Raw genomic sequence first — 20957 nt, 5'->3', positions numbered from 1 at the left:
TGAGATTGTGCTTAGGGTTTAATATTCGAAGCAAGGCACTCGATGGACTGTTAAATGGGCCAAATTTCAAACATAGTTGGGCCTCTATATTTAAATGGGTATAATGATGAGTGATTTTATGTGAGTTCAGTGTGAAATTTTTGCATAATTATTAATTAAAAAGCACATAAATCAATTTTAATTTTTAATTTTTTTTATATATTTAGACATTGTTTGGTACGTAGAATTAATCATTAGTAGATTATATATTTTTATTTTATCAAACTTTAGGTCAAGTTCTATAAAGGATCAAGTTATAAAATATTGGATTATAAAAATATATTGATTTATCATCATTATATCATTGGTCATCATATCTTACGAACCCAATGATATCTTGTGTAATATATAATTAGTTTGATCAACTATTACATTCATTAAAAAACTAATAAAATTAATCTTCATATATGGTTGCATTTGTCATTAAAATAAATTTATTCGATATTTTTCTTTTATATTGTAAAATATGATTTCTTTACTTGTAGACAAGGTTTTTTACTCGAGTTTTATGATAATTGGAGTTAAAAATAATTATGTATCTATATTTTAATATTTATTATACATGTAATGTAAATTCTTTATTATCTCATGTTAGGAGTCATCTAGCTTATTGAGTGGCTTGGGCTTAGCGATGGCAATCGGAAGGGTCGAGGGCGGGTTTGTCATCCTCATCCCCGTCCCCGAACTATATCCTTGCCCCCCATCCCAAACCTATCTCCGTCCCAGCTTGAATGTTTTATTTTATGAAACTTTAAGTATTTATTGAATTGATACAAAAACTTTTAAATTTGACTTAAAAGTATTGATACAAAAATTCAATGACATAAGTAAAACTTACATTATTTAAATAATACACATATCATAACAATAATAATCCATAGTTCAATCTTCTCAAAAAAAAAAAACTCATAGTTCAACAAATATAAAAGATCAAACTCGTTAGCATCATCAGATTACTTTATTTTCCATTATATTACATCACATCACTCCATGTTGTAATCAATATTACTGTTAGTGCATGACTTCGGCTCCTAAAAAATAATAAGATATAGAGAAAAAATATATAAATTTAAAACACTTTAATACAATAAAAAAATATTTTTATTACTTACCTCTATATCAGAATCATTGTCAAACTTTTGATCCTTTGAAGCTATAGAATCTAATAAGACAAAAAAGTAAAAAACATTATAAATTAAAAAATAAATAAAGTATCTTAAACAATTTGTTTTGAAACTATTTAATACTTTGAATTTCACTACATAACTAATCTCGAGCACACATCAAAGCCTCCACAGTTTTTAGGATGAAGTCGATTACAGTGAGCACTTAAAACTCTCCCACTAATACTGAATTTTGATTCAGAAGCAATAGTCGTCATAGGAATGGCCAACACATCTTTTGCAATATCATGCAAAATGAAATATTTGATCTCATCTGTGTTCCACCAACATAAAATATCAAAGTCACTTGTATTTATTGGCAACAGAGACTTTTCCAAATAATAATTCAACTCCGACTTCTCAAGTTTAGTATTAGTATTAGAATCCATGAAATCTCAATTTTACCAGCATAACTACCACGCTTAGGAAGTGGAGGCCTTAAATATGAAGATCATGAATCTTTCACTTCCTGAGATTGTTTGGATTTCTTCTTGTACTCTTCAACGTCATACAAATTTTTCTTTATTTTTTCAATCTCAAATGAAGACATAACACCATAAGCAAGAGGATAATAAAATTGAATTGTCTTCATCTTGCACCTCGGATCTAAAATGCTCCCAATTACCAATAAACAATTCATCACCTCCCAATACTTTTCAAACTTTAATTTCATATTTGTTGCCATTGTATTCACCACATTATCGTCCAAAAGAATCCAATCATCAATTGCCAACTTAATATCACAAATAGTTGAGAAGAAAAGATTTATAGTGAGATACTTGGTCCCCGAAAGCAATTCCGTGGCATTATAAAAAATCTCCAATTTAGAAGAAATCTCTCTCACTTTTGACCAATCGTCTTCTGTGGGAACTCTTTTATATAAACTCTCATCATGTTTCAAACGAGCAAACACATCTTTATATTCCAATGTAGTGTTAATGTAGTGTCCCTTACTTTTTAACTTTAAAATCCTACTATTTTTTTTTTTTTGTAATCATAAAATTCGAAACATTCATTTAAAACAACTCAACCTTTAAAAATCTTAAATGCATCAAAATCCATAAATCGTCAACCACCAAAATCATACGTCAACTTTTAAAATAATCCAAATCTAGACTTCAAAATAAAGCATAAAATTTCTAAATAAATAATCCTCAAAATATTTACGTAAAAATTTTAAATACTAAGTAAGTGCGGAAAATAAAGTCCTTCGGAAGTGTACTTCCGGACTCGATCCACTCAAGCGTCAGCGCTTCCCTCAATCTCATCCTCACCTGCAACAATCCAAACTTAGTGAGTCTAATGACTCGGCACATTCTAACCATGAGTAACAAAATAATACCTATACAGGCACATGCATAAAAATCATACTTTTATTTAAAATAACTAGCATAAATTTGTAATCATAAATAAATTGTAAATCCTTAAATTGTAAAGCTTTCTATCATCATATATCATTTTTGAGTGAATTTTGATCCTTGAAAGTGACTAGCTGTAATCGTATCATCATGTGGTCGATTGATCAGTCTTAGCTCACCATCGTACATGAGGACGGGCGATGGGCCTCGTCAAAAGTGGAAATACGATCGTCGGGCTCCTTCTGGGGCTTTCTCCTGTAAACGGGCTCCCTCTAGGGCCTTCCCCCTCACTATATTCCCAATCATATCATATCATGTTTGTCAAAGTCAATTCACATCTTTCAAAATATTTTATTTTCTTTTATTCATAAAATATTGTGTCCTTCAAAATTCGTAAAAATAGCATTTAACAGGAAAAATCGTACAATCTTTGCATATAGCAGAAAAATATCATATTTTCATCGTAAATATTTTAAAATATCATTTAGCATGTATTATGATTTTAACCAAATTGTTAATTTGACAATATTCTAATTTTTGGTAATAATAAACAACATTAAGTTGTTTCAGTGTTCAAATGTTATTTACGTGCATTTACAGGTTTCAAGCTAGACAATATTAAGTCAAAACACACAACGTTCTCTACAAGATTCAAGTTAAACCATATTAGTCAAGCGGCATTCAGAACGCTAGTCGGACCGCATCATAAGCTCAAGCTGCAAATTTTTTCTCCCTAGAAATGCACGTCCAATCAAATCTATCAGATAAGGTACCTACTTAACAACTTTCGTCGAAAAATTTTTTTCTTAAAATTTCAAAGATCAATTAACTTTTCAGAAGTTGAAGTTGTCAATTACAATAAACATTAAATTTGGTGTACTATAAATAGAAACTATCAATGTTATTTTGTCAGATACTAGCACATATGATTGCTAGAAAGTTTATTACCGTTGGAAGAATTTCTAGTATAAATAAGCATATTCAAGATTGAAGAAGTGACCAAAGCTGTCACGATCTGCTATCTATAAGATCTCGGGTACTCTTATTCTTTCAATATCAATTTTCTCATCGTTGCACAAGCTTACTTTCAATATTTGATCATCAAGGATCTATCAGTGCTACCTTACCAACTTTAGCCATTCATAGTTATCAACTCAAGAGTTGTGTTTTGTATCTGTCTGAACCAATGGTCCAATAGACAACTTGGTTTATATTGCGAGACTAAGAGTTTCCATTTAGGCAACAATAAGTCCCAAGTGAAGTGACTTTGTACAAGAATTGTATAAATCAATTTTTTTTATTGAATTCATTTCTAAGTGGAATAAAGAGATATATATATATATATATATATATAAAATATTGTCTTCATACTTCCATAAAAAAAACATTGTGTCATTTACTTTAAGTTCTTTTCTTATTTGTTTTTATTTTTATATTGTCGTTGTGTTAAAGATTGTCAACTAAATATATAAATCCTCACTAATCTAGTCGGACTTATTCCAAACTTAAAAAAAAATCTTTTCAGCGGCCTTGCATCTATCTGTTCAAGAAAAACATTTTTCCAATGGTCATTTGCTCCTTTAGCTGTAATTGAGGGTATAAGAATATTTTATTGCATTTGCTACTTATAAGGACTTCAAAGTATGAAAAACGGCGTTGGTTTGAGAAACAAAATCAATCTTGATTTTGATAATAACAAAACTTGTTATTGTGTTTCTAATATATTTACTCAAGTGCGTAGTTGCTAGCTCAAGTTGGAATTTGGGACTCAAATTTAACCAAACTGAAAATCTGACTAGTTTCAATGTTTTGATGATATCTCACAGCTCGATAATGCAAAAGAAAAACTGTAAAAACTACTGAATAGAAAACACAATTGGGACAAGTCTTATTTCACATATGTTGGCCTAAATCGAATGTTATATAGTCCAACTCATGGTTGAAAAACCAAACTGAATGATTAGTCTAGCAGACGAGCCAAACAAAATGACCTATCTAGCTGACTAGAACAAACTGAATGACCATTGTAGCAGACGAGCCAAACTAAATGACCAGTCTAGCAGACGAGCCAAAGTGAATGATCAATCTAGCAGACAAGCCAAATTGATAGTTGAAGAGCCCAACTGAATGATCAGTCTAGGTGAAGAGCCTAACTGAAATATTTGAAGGTATAAGAATATTTTATTGCATTTGCTCCTTTAGCTATAATTGAGGGTATAAGAATATTTTATTGCAATGGCTACTTATAAGGATTTCAAAGTATAAAAAACGGTGTTGATTTGAGAAACACAATCAATCTTGATTTTGATGATAACAAAACTTGTTATTGTCTTTCTAATATATTTACTCAAGTGCGTAGTTGCTAGCTCAAGTTGGAAGCTGGGACTCGAATTTAACCAAACTGAAAATCTGGCGAGTTTTAGTGTTTTGATGATATCTCACAGCTCGGTAATACAAATGAAAAACCGTAAAAACTACTGAATAGAAAACACAATTGGGACAAGTCTTTTTTCACATATGTTGGCCTAAATCGAATGTTATATAGGCTAACTCATGGTTGCAAAACCAAACTAAATGATTAGTCTAGCAAACGAGCCAAACTAAATGACCTATCTAGCTGACTAGAACAAACTGAATGACCATTATAGCAGACGAGCCAAACTGAATGACCAGTCTAGCAGACGAGCCAAAGTGAATGATCAATCTAGCAGACGAGCCAAATTGATAGTTGAAGAGCCCAACTAAATGATTAGTCTAAAGAGCCTAACTGAACAAAAATATCAAAATCAGTTAGGCGCGGAAAAATGTCCAGCAAGGTGGATTTGATCCTTTTAATGCTAGAAACTTTCTAGAAGCTTTTCAAACGATCATATTCTTGTGTCTAACGTATATATCGTTGTTAGATCCTATATATACAACATCTTGAAGATCAAATAAAAACTTTGGAATGAGATTCAAATCATGGGCAGCCTATATGAAGAAATTAGCTAGAATGAGAGCAAATCTAATGTAAGGACCGTGTATTGTATTATCGTAAATCATATTGTGATTATCGAAAATTCATGCGATTGTTATGTGATTAGTGAAAATATGTTGTGATAATGAAAGATTGTATTAGAAATTGATTTATCATTGAATGATGTGCTGAACCGCAATTGAAAAGTGGCACATTTTACGGTTTTCAGCATAATTACGTGAGTATTAGTCCAAATGAACTCAAATTGGCTAATATATAGTACTAAAACTTTCATGTTGTGAGTTTTGTCCAAATCCAAATGGAAATAAGGGCAAAATCATTCCGAAGTGTAACGTGTGCATTTCAGTGTCTATACTGACATATTGTGAAAGAATGGTCATAAGTCTCGGGTCCGATAACCAAATTGAATGAGGTCGATGGCAAATGAAAGCCAAGACATAGATCTACAATTTTTATGTTGACCATTTTTGTTAATTTGGAACGTAGGATGTCGGGCAGAACATTCCGCGCTCGAGCGCGAGATTTGACCGCCCGAGCATGGTATAATGAACAATCGGAGGACAGAACACTCCGCACCCGAGCATGAAATTTTACCGCCCGAGCGCGAGATCGGTGAAGGGATAAGAATGAGTTGAAATTCTATCGTCTGAATCTACCTCGAAACGTTATCCAAACGCGAAACAAGTTATATATTCGTAATCCTCGCGTCGAGAGCTTTCTTTTGAGATAAGTTTCTTCTAGTTTCGGCACCTTTATTTATTGAAGTACTGGAATATCATGTATTTGAAGTCGAGATCTATATATATGATAGAATAACCGACAAAAAACTATGTTTTGAAGTAGGAATCGAATTATGTTATGATGTCGATTTGATATGAATTTTTGAAGTTTCAATGATATTTGAAACTGATATTCTTGAAATTATTGATTGAACTGAATATGTTATTGATGTAGATAGATTTTTATACTGAAATCTTCAAGCTACATCGACTGGAAACGAACAATTAAGGTATGTTTGACCGAGTAACATACGACAGGTATCTATATCATATGATATAAGTTTGATTGATTTTACTGAGAATATGTGTCATTATGCCTTATTTGTTGAGTTGATGAGACATACATGACATACACGTTGAGCTATGATCCTTGGATACCTTGATATGATTGGATTTGATTCTAGGGTTTGTGAACATGATGCTATGTTTGGCATTATGTGGCCCTTAAAACATAGTCATTAGTGGCCCCGATGATTGATTGAGATCTGAGATTTGATGGCGCTTCGTTGAAGCTATCATACGAGTATCCCTGACTGAGGCCGGTGTGCCAGCTCGAGCATTGATTTGATAGCGATTCGTTTGATTATGATATGTGCTCAGTGGATGAGCATTTAACCTGATACCTCCACGACATGCATGCATTGCATACCATATATCATTATTTAGATACTTGTGGTATATATTGTGGTTGTTTCAAACTAAGCTTTACTCTTCCAGAGGGGGCTGTTGTTGTCTTTGTATGTGGACAATGACAGGTACTCCAGGATATCCGGAGGCCGGAGAGGGTGCTTCTGGAGGGAGTCACAATTTGAGTTGATGTTTTATGTTTTTCCGAGTGTATATATGTATGTATATACCGGGGAATGTCCTGATGATATGAGTTGTTGTATATAGTTGATGTTAATTCTGTGTGGGCATATTTTATTATGTGAGATGAAATATTATTTTTAGTAATCAAATAAGATATTTTGGGCTCATTGTAAAAAAAAATTAAACTTGTTTTCCGTTGTAATTAATTAACTCTAATCAAATTGCATTGTAATAACGATTAGGAGTTAAGGGCTCCACACCTAATGTGTGATGATACATTTGAAAGATAAATACATTTTAAATGGTTAAATTCTCACACACAGTCACTTACACATATACATAAGAGTTGAGCTTCAAAGTTTAGTTGAGTGAATCTTCACACAAAGACATTAAATATTGTGTTTGTTGTCTTGGCATAAGAGGCATTAGACATTATGCAGATTGTGAGGTTGTGACCTACAATTGAGAGTGTGCAAAAAGTTTCAATTAGGAAAGAGATAAGTCTTAATTAATAAATATGTTTGTACAAGGAGTTGTATAAATCAAAGTCTTCTAGTAGATCTTTCATAAGTGGAAAAAGGGTAACGTAGGAGTTGTTAATCTTCGAACATCCATAAAAAATTCATGTCTATTTATTTATTGCATTATTTACTTTCGATGCGTTGTTGAACTATTTTATGTGTTCTTCAAATATCAAATATTTCATACAAATTGTTTGATAAAATGCTTCAAACAAAATGTTTTTACTTATTCAGCTTGCATATCTTTTAAATACTTTACAAAATATTTAATCAGTTTCTACAAATGATTATTTTGAGTGTCTTCCTCTTGATTTGAAAACTTAACTCGATTTAATTCAACAGCGTTCAATATTTAAGAAACCGAGCTATTGTAGCTCAACGATTATCTCCTAATCGATCCTATCAAGTGGTATCAAAGAAAGTTGTTCTTGAAAGAGTATTTGAAAGTGATTTTTAGTTTTAAATTTGTTTTTCATATTTTCTAACACATATATGAAAAGTTTTAATTTTTTGACAACTTGCAACAACCATGAGAAAAATGACATAACTCCTTGATCGAGTGTCCAAATGACATACCACTTTTTTCATTGACAACTAAACTCATAGAGGATTGCAATGGTATAAAAGTTTTTAGCCTGCTTGTGAAGGAGAAAAAGCAATTTATACAAGGATTGTATAAATGAAATTCTTTTAGTGAATTCCTTCTTAAGTGAAAGAAGGGAAGATATATAAGGATATTACCTTCAAACTTCCGTAACAAACAATATGTCATTTACTTTAAGCTCTTTTCTTATTTGTTTTGATTTGTTTATCTAGTCGTTGTTTTAAAAGATTTTTTAACTGGATATATAAATAATAAATTGTCTAGCTGGACCATTTCTGCACTTGAAAAACATCTTCTGAGTGGTCTAGCTATCTCTTGTCATTTAAGAAAAAAATTAACAACCAACAACTGTTAAGGTTAGTTCGAGTTTTTAAAGAAAATGTAAAGTGTTAATTTACCCTACTTTAAGCACAATTTTTTTTTATCATAACACAACTCGTTTAAGAAGCCACTAAGTTGTTCACTATAAATAAAAAAGAAAATTAGTTTTTGGTTCAGTAACTTGTCCAATTTTGAGTTTTTGTTTATAAAATTTTCAAATCTTGATTATGATATATTAAATTTTAATTTTTCCAGTCATTTGGTCTAATTGTTGTCGTGACATTGGACATCTCAGTATTTTTCGAATTTGTGTCAACATTTTTTGATTTCGCATTAACAATAATTAATAGAAATCATTTAAAATTTTGTAGAATACATGAAATTCTGTTTTAATTTAATAATAATTTTTTTAAAAAGTAAAATTTACTGATAAATATTGAAAAAATTTCAAAACAATAAATAAAAAAGAAATTTAAATTTCAGTTTGATTTTTTAAAAAAGTACAATGATTATACCAAGACATTTGCTAAGAGAATCTTCATCTTCCCTGTCATCCTCTCCCCAAAACCTCCTATAATTAGGCAATCTATGAAGTCATGTTTTCATATATATATATATATATATATATATATATATACACACATATAATAATATATATGAGCTCTTCTTTATACTAACATCACTCTCTCTTCTTCATCACACAAATTCCATAGCATATCAATCCAAACTAAAATTAATATCCAACAAAAACCAGCAATGGAACAGTTCTCCGTCAACAAGAACTGCTCTACATTGTTCACAGGCGTCCCGTTGATAGATATCTCGAAACCCGATTCGAAGACGCTGCTCGTAAAGGCCTGCGAGGAGTTTGGATTCTTTAAAGTGATCAACCATGGAGTCCCGATTGAATACATGTCGAATTTGGAGGCCCAAGCTGTAAACTTCTTCTCTTTGCCTTTATCTGTCAAACAGAAAGCTGTGGCTCCTCACTTTTTCGAGTATGGAAACAAGATGATCGGTTCCAGCGGCGATTTCGGTTGGGTGGAATACTTGATCCTAACGACCAATACCGAATCCAGCCGCCGAAGTTTCTCATCCATTTTTGGCGAGGCTGACGAAAACTTCAGGTGAGAAATTATGAAACATGATCCAGAAAGACTTGGTAACTTAGAATTCGATTCCGAAATACGTAACCTTTCGTTCCATCCCTGAAACTTGGATTAATCTGAATCAAAATCTGACATTCTAACACACTTAGTTTCTTTCATGTGTTTCTTTTTCAGTCGGGTTTTGAATGAATATGTGTCAGCTGTGAGGAAAATGGCTTGCGAGATTCTTGAAATGCTGGCTGATGGACTGAAGATCGAACCAAGAAATGTGCTGAGCAAACTTCTAATGGATGACCAGAGCGACTCGATTTTCCGGCTGAATCACTACCCTCCTGTCCCGGAATCCAACGGCAAGAATAATTTGATTGGATTCGGAGAACACACAGACCCGCAGATCCTTTCTGTGCTGAGATCCAATAACACTTCGGGTCTCCAAATCTCTCTCAAAGATGGGGATTGGATTTCCATTCCTCCTGATCAGAATTCTTTCTTCATTAATGTTGGTGACTCCTTGCAGGTAACCATTCAATTCTCTTTAAATTTCATACCAATTCTTACGTTTTTTTATCATTGTTTCATCGATAGGAAATTTTGGTGATAAATTATTAAATTAAATAAAACACATACATAATCTGAGGTCTTTAGAATTTAGATAAAAATTAAATGAAATTTTTTTTTACTATTTTCTATGTGCAAAGAATTCAGCTAGGGTAATTTTCAAACTCACGTAAAAAAGATTCAAAAGTACTGCATGTATAATATGTATTCTGAAAAGCTTAAATCAAGCGTAAGTAAGATTTAACTGCCAAAACACGATGATTTGGTCAAAGTTAAAAAATATTAACATTAAAATAATTTAATATAATAAAATATTGAGTATGTCTCTTGTGAGACGGTCTCACGAATCTTTATCTGTGAGACGAGTCAATCCTACCGATATTCTCCATAAAAAGTAATATTCTTAGCATAAAAAATAATATTTTTTCATTGATAACTCAAATAAGAGATCTGTGATCTCACAAAATACGACCCGTGATACCGTCTCATACAAATTTTTGCCTAAAATATTATAGGCATAAAATGAACTAGGACTCTTCATTGCCTCCAACCAATTATTAAGTTCTGTGTTTTTGCGTTTTTTTGAACTTCAAATTTCTTGAATTAATCTTAATAAAAATTTATTATGTGTTATTTTCTTGGGAAAGTTTTCATTTCTCTATTTACTACTTAACAATTTTGGTTATCTATATTATTAATTTCAATACAAGACATATACTTTTCAATTTTTTTTACTTTAATCATTTTCATCGGAAAGACAAATGTGACACTGCAAGTGACAGTCATGTCGGTAGAAACACATCGTATCACATCAAAAAACGACTAAACTTAAAATTTAACAATATAAATACAATGACTGATCCCGTATTCTCTCTATTGTTCATCCTCGGATAACTAAAATAAATTTTTTTTTTAAACGTTTAAACCTTGACTGTGATTTGTACGTAGAAATATAATATTGGTCAACATCATTCATGACCTATTATTTTCAATCGCTTGTTTCAAAGACGTGTGATGTGAGTGTAATAAATTACGTATATATTTTGGGTTGCGATGATATATAGTTGTTAGATTTGACTCCAATTATTTAGCATGTGTGTCCATTAAGTTTTCCATGCACGCTTATTTAATGGAATTATAATTATTTAATGAAGAGCTACTAGATGAATCTCAATAAATTCTTTCAACAACTTGGTATTAATTGACAAGTGACATTAATTCACTTAAATATTTGTGCCCATTTATCCATATACACCATATCCCACAAATTATTCTTTATATATAGTGTATTGGATATGTAAAAATGATAGTAAGATCTTGCATAAAACATATATATGAAAGAGATAATGTCTCTTGTGAGATGATCTCAAGAATCTTTATCTGTGAGACAGGTCAACCCTACCGATATTCACAATAAAAAATAATAATCTTAGCATAAAAAATAATACTTTTTCATAGATGACCCAAATAAGAGATCCGTCACACAAAATACGACTCGTGAGACCGTCTCACACAAGTTTTTGCCTACATGAAACGTGTAATTTTGAATTGAAAGTGATTAGGTTGCATAGTTTATATCATCCGTCTCATGATTAGTACAAATTAAAAAGTTGAGACGATCTTGTGCTTGACTGACATATATTGAGAATTTGTGCAATTATTGAGAAATAGACTGGACAGAGACAATAATAGTCCACATGTGTTGAAAACGCATTCTATTTTTTTAACTGTCCTACGATTTCAATTTCATTAAAATGATTATGATATCGTGATAGGATATCGGTAAAAAGAATATCTAACCGTCAATTCCTTTATTTTAATCTTTAAACTATTTTAAAAAATATTTGAGTTATATGGTTAACAAATAGTCAACAAAGACAGTCTTGTTCTACAACTAATACTAGAACTAAACATATAAATCGATATTTTCCAACAACTAATATTAGAACTAATTATAAACTCACAATATATGAATTCATACAATTATTGGGAATGTGAAAGTGGCCCATACGCGTTGAATGACATGTTCAAATCGATAATGGTCCTACAATTTCAATTTCGTTAAAAGTGTGTGAAATCTTGATAATGAAATGATGGTATTTAATTTTTTCATTCTCATTATTTTATGAAAATATATATAGTCAATTTTTTTGGATAGGTAAGTCATTGGGTGTGATCAGTGACGGAGCCAAAAATATGGTTCTGTCCGGGTTGGAATTTTAAACTCTAAAATCTTTTAATATTTTAAATTGATCTACCCGGACTAATATCATATTATTCTAAAATTATACAAAATTTACATATATAATTTTTTTTAAAAAAAAAAAAATTGGGCCACCCAGGCAGCACGTGGCTCCGCCCCTGGGTGTGATTTATATGTGAAAAACATCATATCTTGGCTGTCCGGAAATATTATCGATCTGATTCTAAAAATCCAGACTAAATTACCCATAGGTGATGACGAATGGAAGATTCAAGAGCGTGAGACATAGAGTCGTGGTGAACAACAAGAAGGAATCAAGAGTGTCAATGATTTACTTCGGAGGACCACCATTGAGTGAGAAGATAGCACCATTGCCATCTTTGGTGAAAGGAGAAGATAGCTTGTACAAAGAGTTTACATGGTTTGAGTACAAAAGATATGCTTTTCAGTCAAGATTGGCTGATAATAGGTTGGGCCTTTTTGAGAAAATTGTGGCCTCTTAATTTCAAATTTCTCATACAATATTTGTAGCATTTTACTCTTTAATTTAATGTTCCTTTTATGGAAAAAGCCTCTATTTAATTACCCACTTTTTTGTTTTCCTTGTCTTAAATATTGTGATTTAATGCTAATAACAGCTATCATGTCGCTAATGGGAAAAAATAGTGTCATTGTCAAAGAAAGTTTTTCGTTCTCTCTCATTTTTAATTATTACTAACGGTGAAGTACAAGCTTATTGCGTCGCTTACAAAACTAATTTCTAAAATAATATCAGAGTCAGAATGTATATATGTTAAAAATAGTTGATACGTAAATATATCATTTATACTTGATTTTGTTGGTATATATGGAGTGCCAATTTTTCAGGCATTTGTGATACATAAATTTCAGGCACATGTTGTCTTTGTTGGAGTACTTTTTTCTCGTACATAATGTTCAACGGAAATTTAAAATTTCTGTTTTGACATTCAAAACTTTCTTTGGGCGTCGTATGAAATAAAAACATTCATATGATGTTTAGAATATTTACCTTGTGTTCAAAACATTGGACACCAAACTATTCCGGATTTTAAGCCGATATAGTCTTTCTTCTAATTTCTTACAAATGTATCTTCCTCCTTCTTTGATCGTCAAATCAAGTCCTGATCACTAATACTTAGATTTTCAAGCCAATATTTATTCATTCTACAATCCCTTGATTACCGTTCCTTATAGCATTATACCCAAGATATTTCAATGGTCTAAATATCTTTTCAAGCCTAAATCATCGAAAACTCCTATCATTTAAACCATTTAGTTCTCACTTATTGCTAAACTAGTCCCCAAATTTCTTAGCAATTACAAAATTAATTCCTAATTTCCTCGAAAATTAACCAATTCATCCTAAATTTCAAAAATTCTACAATCAACCCATAAGTTCTTGGCATTCCTAATTCCATTGTACATGTTTCCCATAACAAAACGTTCAATAATTTTACGCTTATTAAACCCAAAATTAATTCTCGTAACCAATCTTACCTTTTCATCAAAACCTGAAATCCCAAATTATACATTTTTATACTTCTAAAGTTCATCGCAGTATTCGAATCATTATTCCTTACATGTAATTCTCAAAAATTAACTCAACTAGTAACCACGAATCATCAGTATTTTCTTGGAAAATCTACATATCCCAAAAGCATTCATAATCTTCATGATTAACTCATGACCCAAAAAAGCAGAACATCGGTACTAAAACTCAAAAATCAATATAGTCAAATCATTTTCAACATTTCCTAAAGCCATTAACCCAGTTCTTAAACATGTCCAATTCCACAACAAGCCAGCATGCATGAAAATCATATAATTTCTTATTTCATATTGTAACATGCAGGTGATAACATTAAAACATTTAAACTTACAGACTTGAGGCTTGACGACTTAAATTTCCGGAACTGGTGGTGGCACAACCCTTTGGAGGAACGTTGCTATGATACCAACTGAAATGTCTACTACTCGTTTTACTTGAAAATATACTAGCAAATTTTTTTTCTTCCATCTTTCGGCAATATATACATATATGTACAAATACTTTTAAGATACTTTTGCACCATTTAAAATAAACTCACCAACTTTTTATTTGAAAATCCCAAGAACACAATTCAAAACATGAAATCATAAATCGTCAATCAAACCTAAAACTAGCATTTTCCAAAATAAAGTACAAGCATCGTAATCCCTCAAAAATCTCTCAAAAGCATAATAAGTCATAAAATCTTTAAGTAACTTAAATAATAAACATATTTGCAGAACACTAGCGACAGTCATCGGGTTATGTGCATCTTCAGTCCAGCTAGTTCAACCATCAAGTCCTCCAACAAAATCATACTCACCTACAGCAAGTAATACATATACATCCACATGCAACAGTAAAAATACTTTTAATCAAAATTTTCATGAATATGCCTAAACTTTAAACTTTTTTCCTTTCATCATAAACATTTCTTTTCATTACATCATAGTTCATTAACTCGTAAATCTTTCTATCATCGTATATTATTTTTGGATGAAGTTTGATCCTTGAAAGTGACTAGTTGTATCCTCTGATCGACTGATCAGTCTTAGCTCACCATTGCGCATGGGACGGGCACCAGGCACCAACGTAAAATGAAAATACGATCGTTGGGCTCCCTCTGGGGCCTTCTCCTGTATACGGGCTCCTTCTGGAGCCTTCTCCCTCAAGATATTCTCAAAAATCACATATCATATCATTTTTGTCACAGTCAATTCACATCCTTCGAATATATTTTCCTTTCCTTTTTATTCATAAAATATCGCGTCCATTCCAATTTCGTAAAATAGCATTTTAACAGGAAAAATTGTACAGCTTTAGCATAAATCATAAAATTTCAAAATAAGAATTTTAACATTTATTACAACATTCAGGGTACTGCCAGTACGTCTAACATTTTTCAGGTGTAAAATGATCGTTTTGCCCCTGAAACCCTAACTTTCCCGATTTATCCTTAGACTTTAAAACGACATCTCAAATCCATCCAAACTTAACATAACACCTTAAAATACACCCATAAATATTCCTTAGACGTAAACTTATACCCCTCGACTAATTTCTCAATTCGTTTTTAAAGCTTAGACATACATCGCGGTTCTGACTCGTATTGACTCGAAACTTACCCAAACTTTACCAAATTTGGACCAAAGCTTAATAACACCTAACTAAACCATATACAACCCAATTCAAGCCCATTAAATCATTGGACCAGCCTATGACACCTATTGAATTCTTTGTGCATGATTTGAAAACCTTAGGCTTAGGCTAACCAACCTTGAATATCTTCAAACTTAAGCCCTAGCCAACATGTCCAGCCCCTAACCATCGACCTTGGGACCTAAAACATACCCATAGCAAGCTAATGGACCAAGCCTAACGCCCCAAACGAGTCCAGCCCTTCAAACCACGCCCTAGAGCCATACGCGACCATCCCTAGCCATGCAAGCTTCGTTCCTAGCCTTCAAGCAACTTGACCATCCCCCATGAACCGTTCCTAGGACAATGAATGAACCCTAGGAAACCTACTGGACATGACCAAACACCCCCAAATGCGCCCAGCCCTTTCCAGCCGTACCCTAGGAACCATGCGTGACTTCCCTCCTGCGATCTCCCTAGCCTTCGGACCAAGCATCGTGCAGCCACTCTTGAACCCTCCTACAGCTCCCTTTTGGTCTCCTTGACACACCCTAACAACAGATAAGGCCGTGCTCTTGTAGAAACGCAAGCCGTGCCCTAGCATGCCCTTGACCTTAGGTTTTTGTTCAACCCTTCCCTAGCACTTGTCCAGCCCTTAGCCATGTCTCATGTGACCCTTAAACCTACTGGAAAACGTCCCTTGTGATGCCTCTACCATGGCAGCCTCTTTGTGCAATGTTATCACAAGTTTTGGATCACAAAAACTAGGGTTATTAACATATTATGGCTTGAAAACGAAAATAAATACAAGGCCAACATATTTTTCATGCAAACATACTTCAAACATATATGGTGTGATAGATGAGAGAAAAGAGATCAAGGCGTGCCTTTACGTTTATTACGCACGAAAACGAGTTGAGATGCGAAGAACGTCGACGTAGCGAGGACCTTGGTGATTTTCCTACAACTCCACGTGAATTTCCTTCCAAAACTTTCGTGTGGTGTGTGCTTCTTGCCGATGAAGAGTCCTAGTAGGGTTTAAGGTGAAGTGTGCGTGTGTTTTAATATGTTTAGGTTAGGGTTTAGGGCCTTATTTATTAATTAAAACACAAGTCCAAGATTTGGCCTATTAATCATGGAATACTAGGTCCATTAGGTAATATTTAAAATATTTTGTTAAGGAAAGTTTGTACAAATATTAGCCGAGTTCTCGAAAAGGTCATATTCTCATCGAAAATCAAATACAAGTAAAAAATACGACTCGGCGCGTAAAAACATCCCAAAACACCTCATTTTCGAAATTCTAATAAAATTCACCACACATTAAACCATTAAAAATAATTATTTAATAAAATATTTTCTCTCATAAGGTCCATGGTCTCCGTTTCTCGATCGCGTTCGAATAACCTTTAAAACACAATTTTTTATGCATTCTAATAAAAACTACATTTTAAGCATGTAAACATGTCTACCATAATAAATTTATGTAATTAAAACAATTTAATTAAAATACAAAAGAAATTTGATAACTTATGCATGTGGTTCATGTGGACCTTCAAATTTTCGAGACGTTACAGCTTCTTTGAACCTTCTTGTATCACATCCATAAATAGAATCGTCTTGGCCTTCTTCAAGAAGCAGGATCATTCTCTTAGATGGCCTTGAGACCCTTTCGGATCTTCTAGGACCTTGTGTTTCTTCAATTGACTGTTGGGGTGTGAGTTCTACTATTTCATAAGTGGGTGGTTCATGAATCTCTTCGAGTTCTATCATTCCGTCTTTTCTATCTAATTGAAACTCATTCTCTAAAAATGTGGCATTTCTTGAAACAAACACATTTGTTTCTTTGGGATCAAAGAAATAGTAACCAACATAATTCTTTATATATCCTATGAAGTATCACAAATTGGCTCTATTATCCAATTTGTCTCCTACTGTCTACTTCACATAAGTAGGACATCTTCGTATTCTTAAGAAAGAATATTTGGGTGATTTTCTCATCCATATCTCATATAGAGTTTTATCCACTGTCTTTGTATGGAATTGGTTCAACAACATTGTCGCAGTTTCAAACGCAAATCCTCAAAGGGTTGGAGACAATTCAGTGAATATATAATTGAATGAACCATGTCTATCAATGTTTGATTATGCCGTTCTGACACATTATTCAACTGGGGTTTGGCAAGTGTGTTTCAATGTGAGAGAATCACATTCTCTTTAATATATTCTTGAAAGTCAGTACTTAAGTATTTTTCACTCGGTCAGATTGAAGTGTTTTAATAATATTTCTTAAGTTCTGAATTCTTTGAACTTTCAAGACTTGTATTTAATTAAATACACATACCCATATTTTGAGAAGCCATAAAAAAGTGATGAAGTAGGATTGAACATATTTCTTGCTAACAATTAGTGGGTCATGCACATTTGTATGGATCAAATCCAATAGATTATGTTCACGTTACACTTTCCCTAGGAAAGAGACTTTATTCATCTTTTTTTTTTTCCAGACAGAAATCGCATGTTTCAAAAGAGTTTATCTCTAACATATCAAGCATTTTCTCTCTTACTAGCTTGTGCATTCTTTTTTTGAGAAATATGTCATTGCCTAGCGTTCTAAAAGTGTGCTTGATTTAGACTATCTTATTTTCTTTTGTTCGTTGTTGATATAGTGTTTACTTGAACTTCGTTAATTGTAATATCTTTTATTTTTAAGTTATAAGATTGTTTTGAAATTCTCTTATTCCAATTAAACATCTTTTCTTGTAAATATTGCTAAAACCTTTAGCAAATAAACAATAAAATCTATTTTTATCAAGCATAGAAATAGAAACAATTCTTTTAACTAAGTTATGAACAAATAAAACATATATTAAAAGTAACTAACAATTATTGTTTAGTAATAATTATGACCTTCGCAGCAACTCTTGCTCCATTTTCCATCCTCAGGAAGGTCTCACAATTCCTTAATTTTCTACTTATTGTCATCACCTACAAATCATTGTATAGATGAGATCTACATCCAGTATCTAATATCCAAGGAGTTGAATTTTTTGAGACATTGACTTGAATATAAAAGATAACCTTGCTAGAAATCTTCTGTGCTAGATATTCTTTGTAATTGCGCTTCCAATGTATAAGATTCTTACACTGGAAGGAAACATCTTCTACCTTATCGAGCTTTGTGGGCTAATTAGAAATATTTGGAGTATGCTTCTTACTTGGTTTGTTTTTCTTGGAAGAAGCAGAACAATTTTTTTCTTCCCTTTTGGGCCTTTTTTCGTCCCAGATAAAGATCACACTAGAAAAACATGTTTTTCATTTTTTTGGTGGCTTCATAGCTAGCAAGTATGCTAACCAACTCTTCATGGCTGGCCTCCATCTTGTTCATATTGAAGTTCAACTCAAACCCTTCAAACGAAGACGGTAGTGATAGCAGTAAAATGTTCGTTCAAAATTTATTTGGAATAACAAAGTCTAGGCCCACTAGTTTCTCGATGAACCCAATCATCCTCTCACCATGCTCATGGACCGATGCTCTTTTTCCTAGGCATGACGTCATGAGCCCCTCGATAGTAGCATGCCTTAATGGACGTGTTTGTTCACCGTACAACTCTTGTATGTGACCGTAAATGTAAGGAGCATTTATAGCTTCTTCAAACCGTTTTTTTAACTCGTTTGACATAGAAGCCTACATATAACTCTTAGTTTGCAAATCATGGTCCCACCGTTATCAAGCTTAACCAATTCCTTAGCAGGGGCATTGGCTGCAGCAGTTTTCTGAGGCGCTTTTGTGAGCACCTATGCTCTTTTATTAGAATTTAAAACAATTTTTAAATTTCTCAGCCAATCTAGTTAATTGGTTTCGGTCAGCTTGTTTTGATCACGTATAACAGATACAATATTTTGCGATGGCATCATAAATATACCGAAATAGAAAAAAATAAATGTTTTTAACTATTTTAAAATATTTTTTAGGACATAAAAATATGAACTTTTGTTTTTATATATTTCCTCCCATTATTTTAATATTTTCACCACTTTTTGATGAAAGCGAGAAATACAATTTCTTTAGTAAGTATGCAAGGCCCATCACTAAATTATGATCCCAATTATCTTGGCAAATCATTATTTTCAAAAGATAGAGCTCAATTGCAATGCTTTGCAACTCTTATGTAGTTTTGCCTCACGTATGATAAGGTCCTACTTATATTTTGTCATTAATATTTATCTGTCGAGTCCGACCCATCTATATCAAATCTTAGTGAACGGTTGTCATGAGACCCCACTTATCTAGGCCAAAATCATGGGAGTTCAACGTAATTCACATCAAGCATGTAAGTGGAAGTCACAGTTTTTCGATGTCCAAACCTTCCCAATTATCTATGCCAAATTCTGACTGCCTGTAGATAGCATTCATCATGCAACTATCGTTGATGGAAGGCAAAGAAATATTACGCTTTCTTTTAATTTTCCTTTTAATGGAATTATTTTAGATTTTGAATCTTATCCAAACGAGGGATTTTAATTTTGAAAATTTGTCTTATCGTTAGTTTTAAAATATTGTGCCATATTTATTTGTATATTTACTAGATTAATCCAACTCTTGTTATCATATTAATAATATATAATGCGCATACTAACTATTTATAATACATCACATGCATTAGAAATAATAAAAGATGATCGATAATCGAATTTATATGAGTCATATATGAATCCATGTCCAAAACCTAGACAAATGCATGGATGTAAATGCAATATTACATAAGCTTCTATTATTTTAAATGTCTTCCATATTCAAAACTCTTGAAGATATGGGTTTACCATATTCAAATTTTGATCTCCCACTAAATCTAATATTTACATCAAATTTCTGTCATATTAGGATACAAATTTAGGGGGTGATAACAGGCCATAAATCAGGCTCACTTTAAATAATTATCAAATAATTGAAATACAACATGTAAAATACCCTAACATATACCTAATAAATTGGCCATGGCTCTCGATTATCTTTTTTCATATAATATCAAAAATTATATTAAAATCATAATATCAAATATTATCAAATCATGTATCTTATAAATATGTCACTAACAGCCATAATTAAAAATTAAATAAATACCTTTATTTAGTTATCCAATTTATAAATAATTAAATTTCTTATAAAACTTCTTTCACTATAAATAATAAAAATCATAATTTTAATTTATTAATTTTATAAGAAAATCTCATGATTTTATTAAAATTATATTTAATGAAAAAATTATCCAATTTTCATAAAATATAAAATTTATCCCATATTTTTCAACATTATGTTCAATACGA

At 32.1% G+C, this 20957-nt stretch overlaps 1 protein-coding gene across 1 annotated transcript; it reads left to right on the top strand.

Annotated features, from left to right (window-relative positions):
- The first annotated feature begins 9180 nt into the window (after window positions 1-9180).
- Window positions 9181-13039, top strand: LOC140981112 (gibberellin 2-beta-dioxygenase 1-like). The gene is made up of 3 exons (XM_073447374.1): window positions 9181-9699; window positions 9856-10198; window positions 12694-13039. The coding sequence occupies exons 1-3, from the start codon at window positions 9329-9331 to the stop codon at window positions 12943-12945; spliced, it is 966 nt and encodes a 321-aa protein (XP_073303475.1). The 5' UTR covers window positions 9181-9328; the 3' UTR covers window positions 12946-13039.
- The last annotated feature ends 7918 nt before the right edge of the window (window positions 13040-20957 follow it).

Source organism: Primulina huaijiensis, chromosome 7 (genome assembly GCF_012295235.1).
Source record: "Primulina huaijiensis isolate GDHJ02 chromosome 7, ASM1229523v2, whole genome shotgun sequence".
Taxonomy (NCBI): domain Eukaryota; kingdom Viridiplantae; phylum Streptophyta; class Magnoliopsida; order Lamiales; family Gesneriaceae; genus Primulina; species Primulina huaijiensis.
The sequence above is the reverse complement of the archived record's forward strand: the minus strand, read 5'-3'. Positions and strand labels throughout refer to the sequence as shown.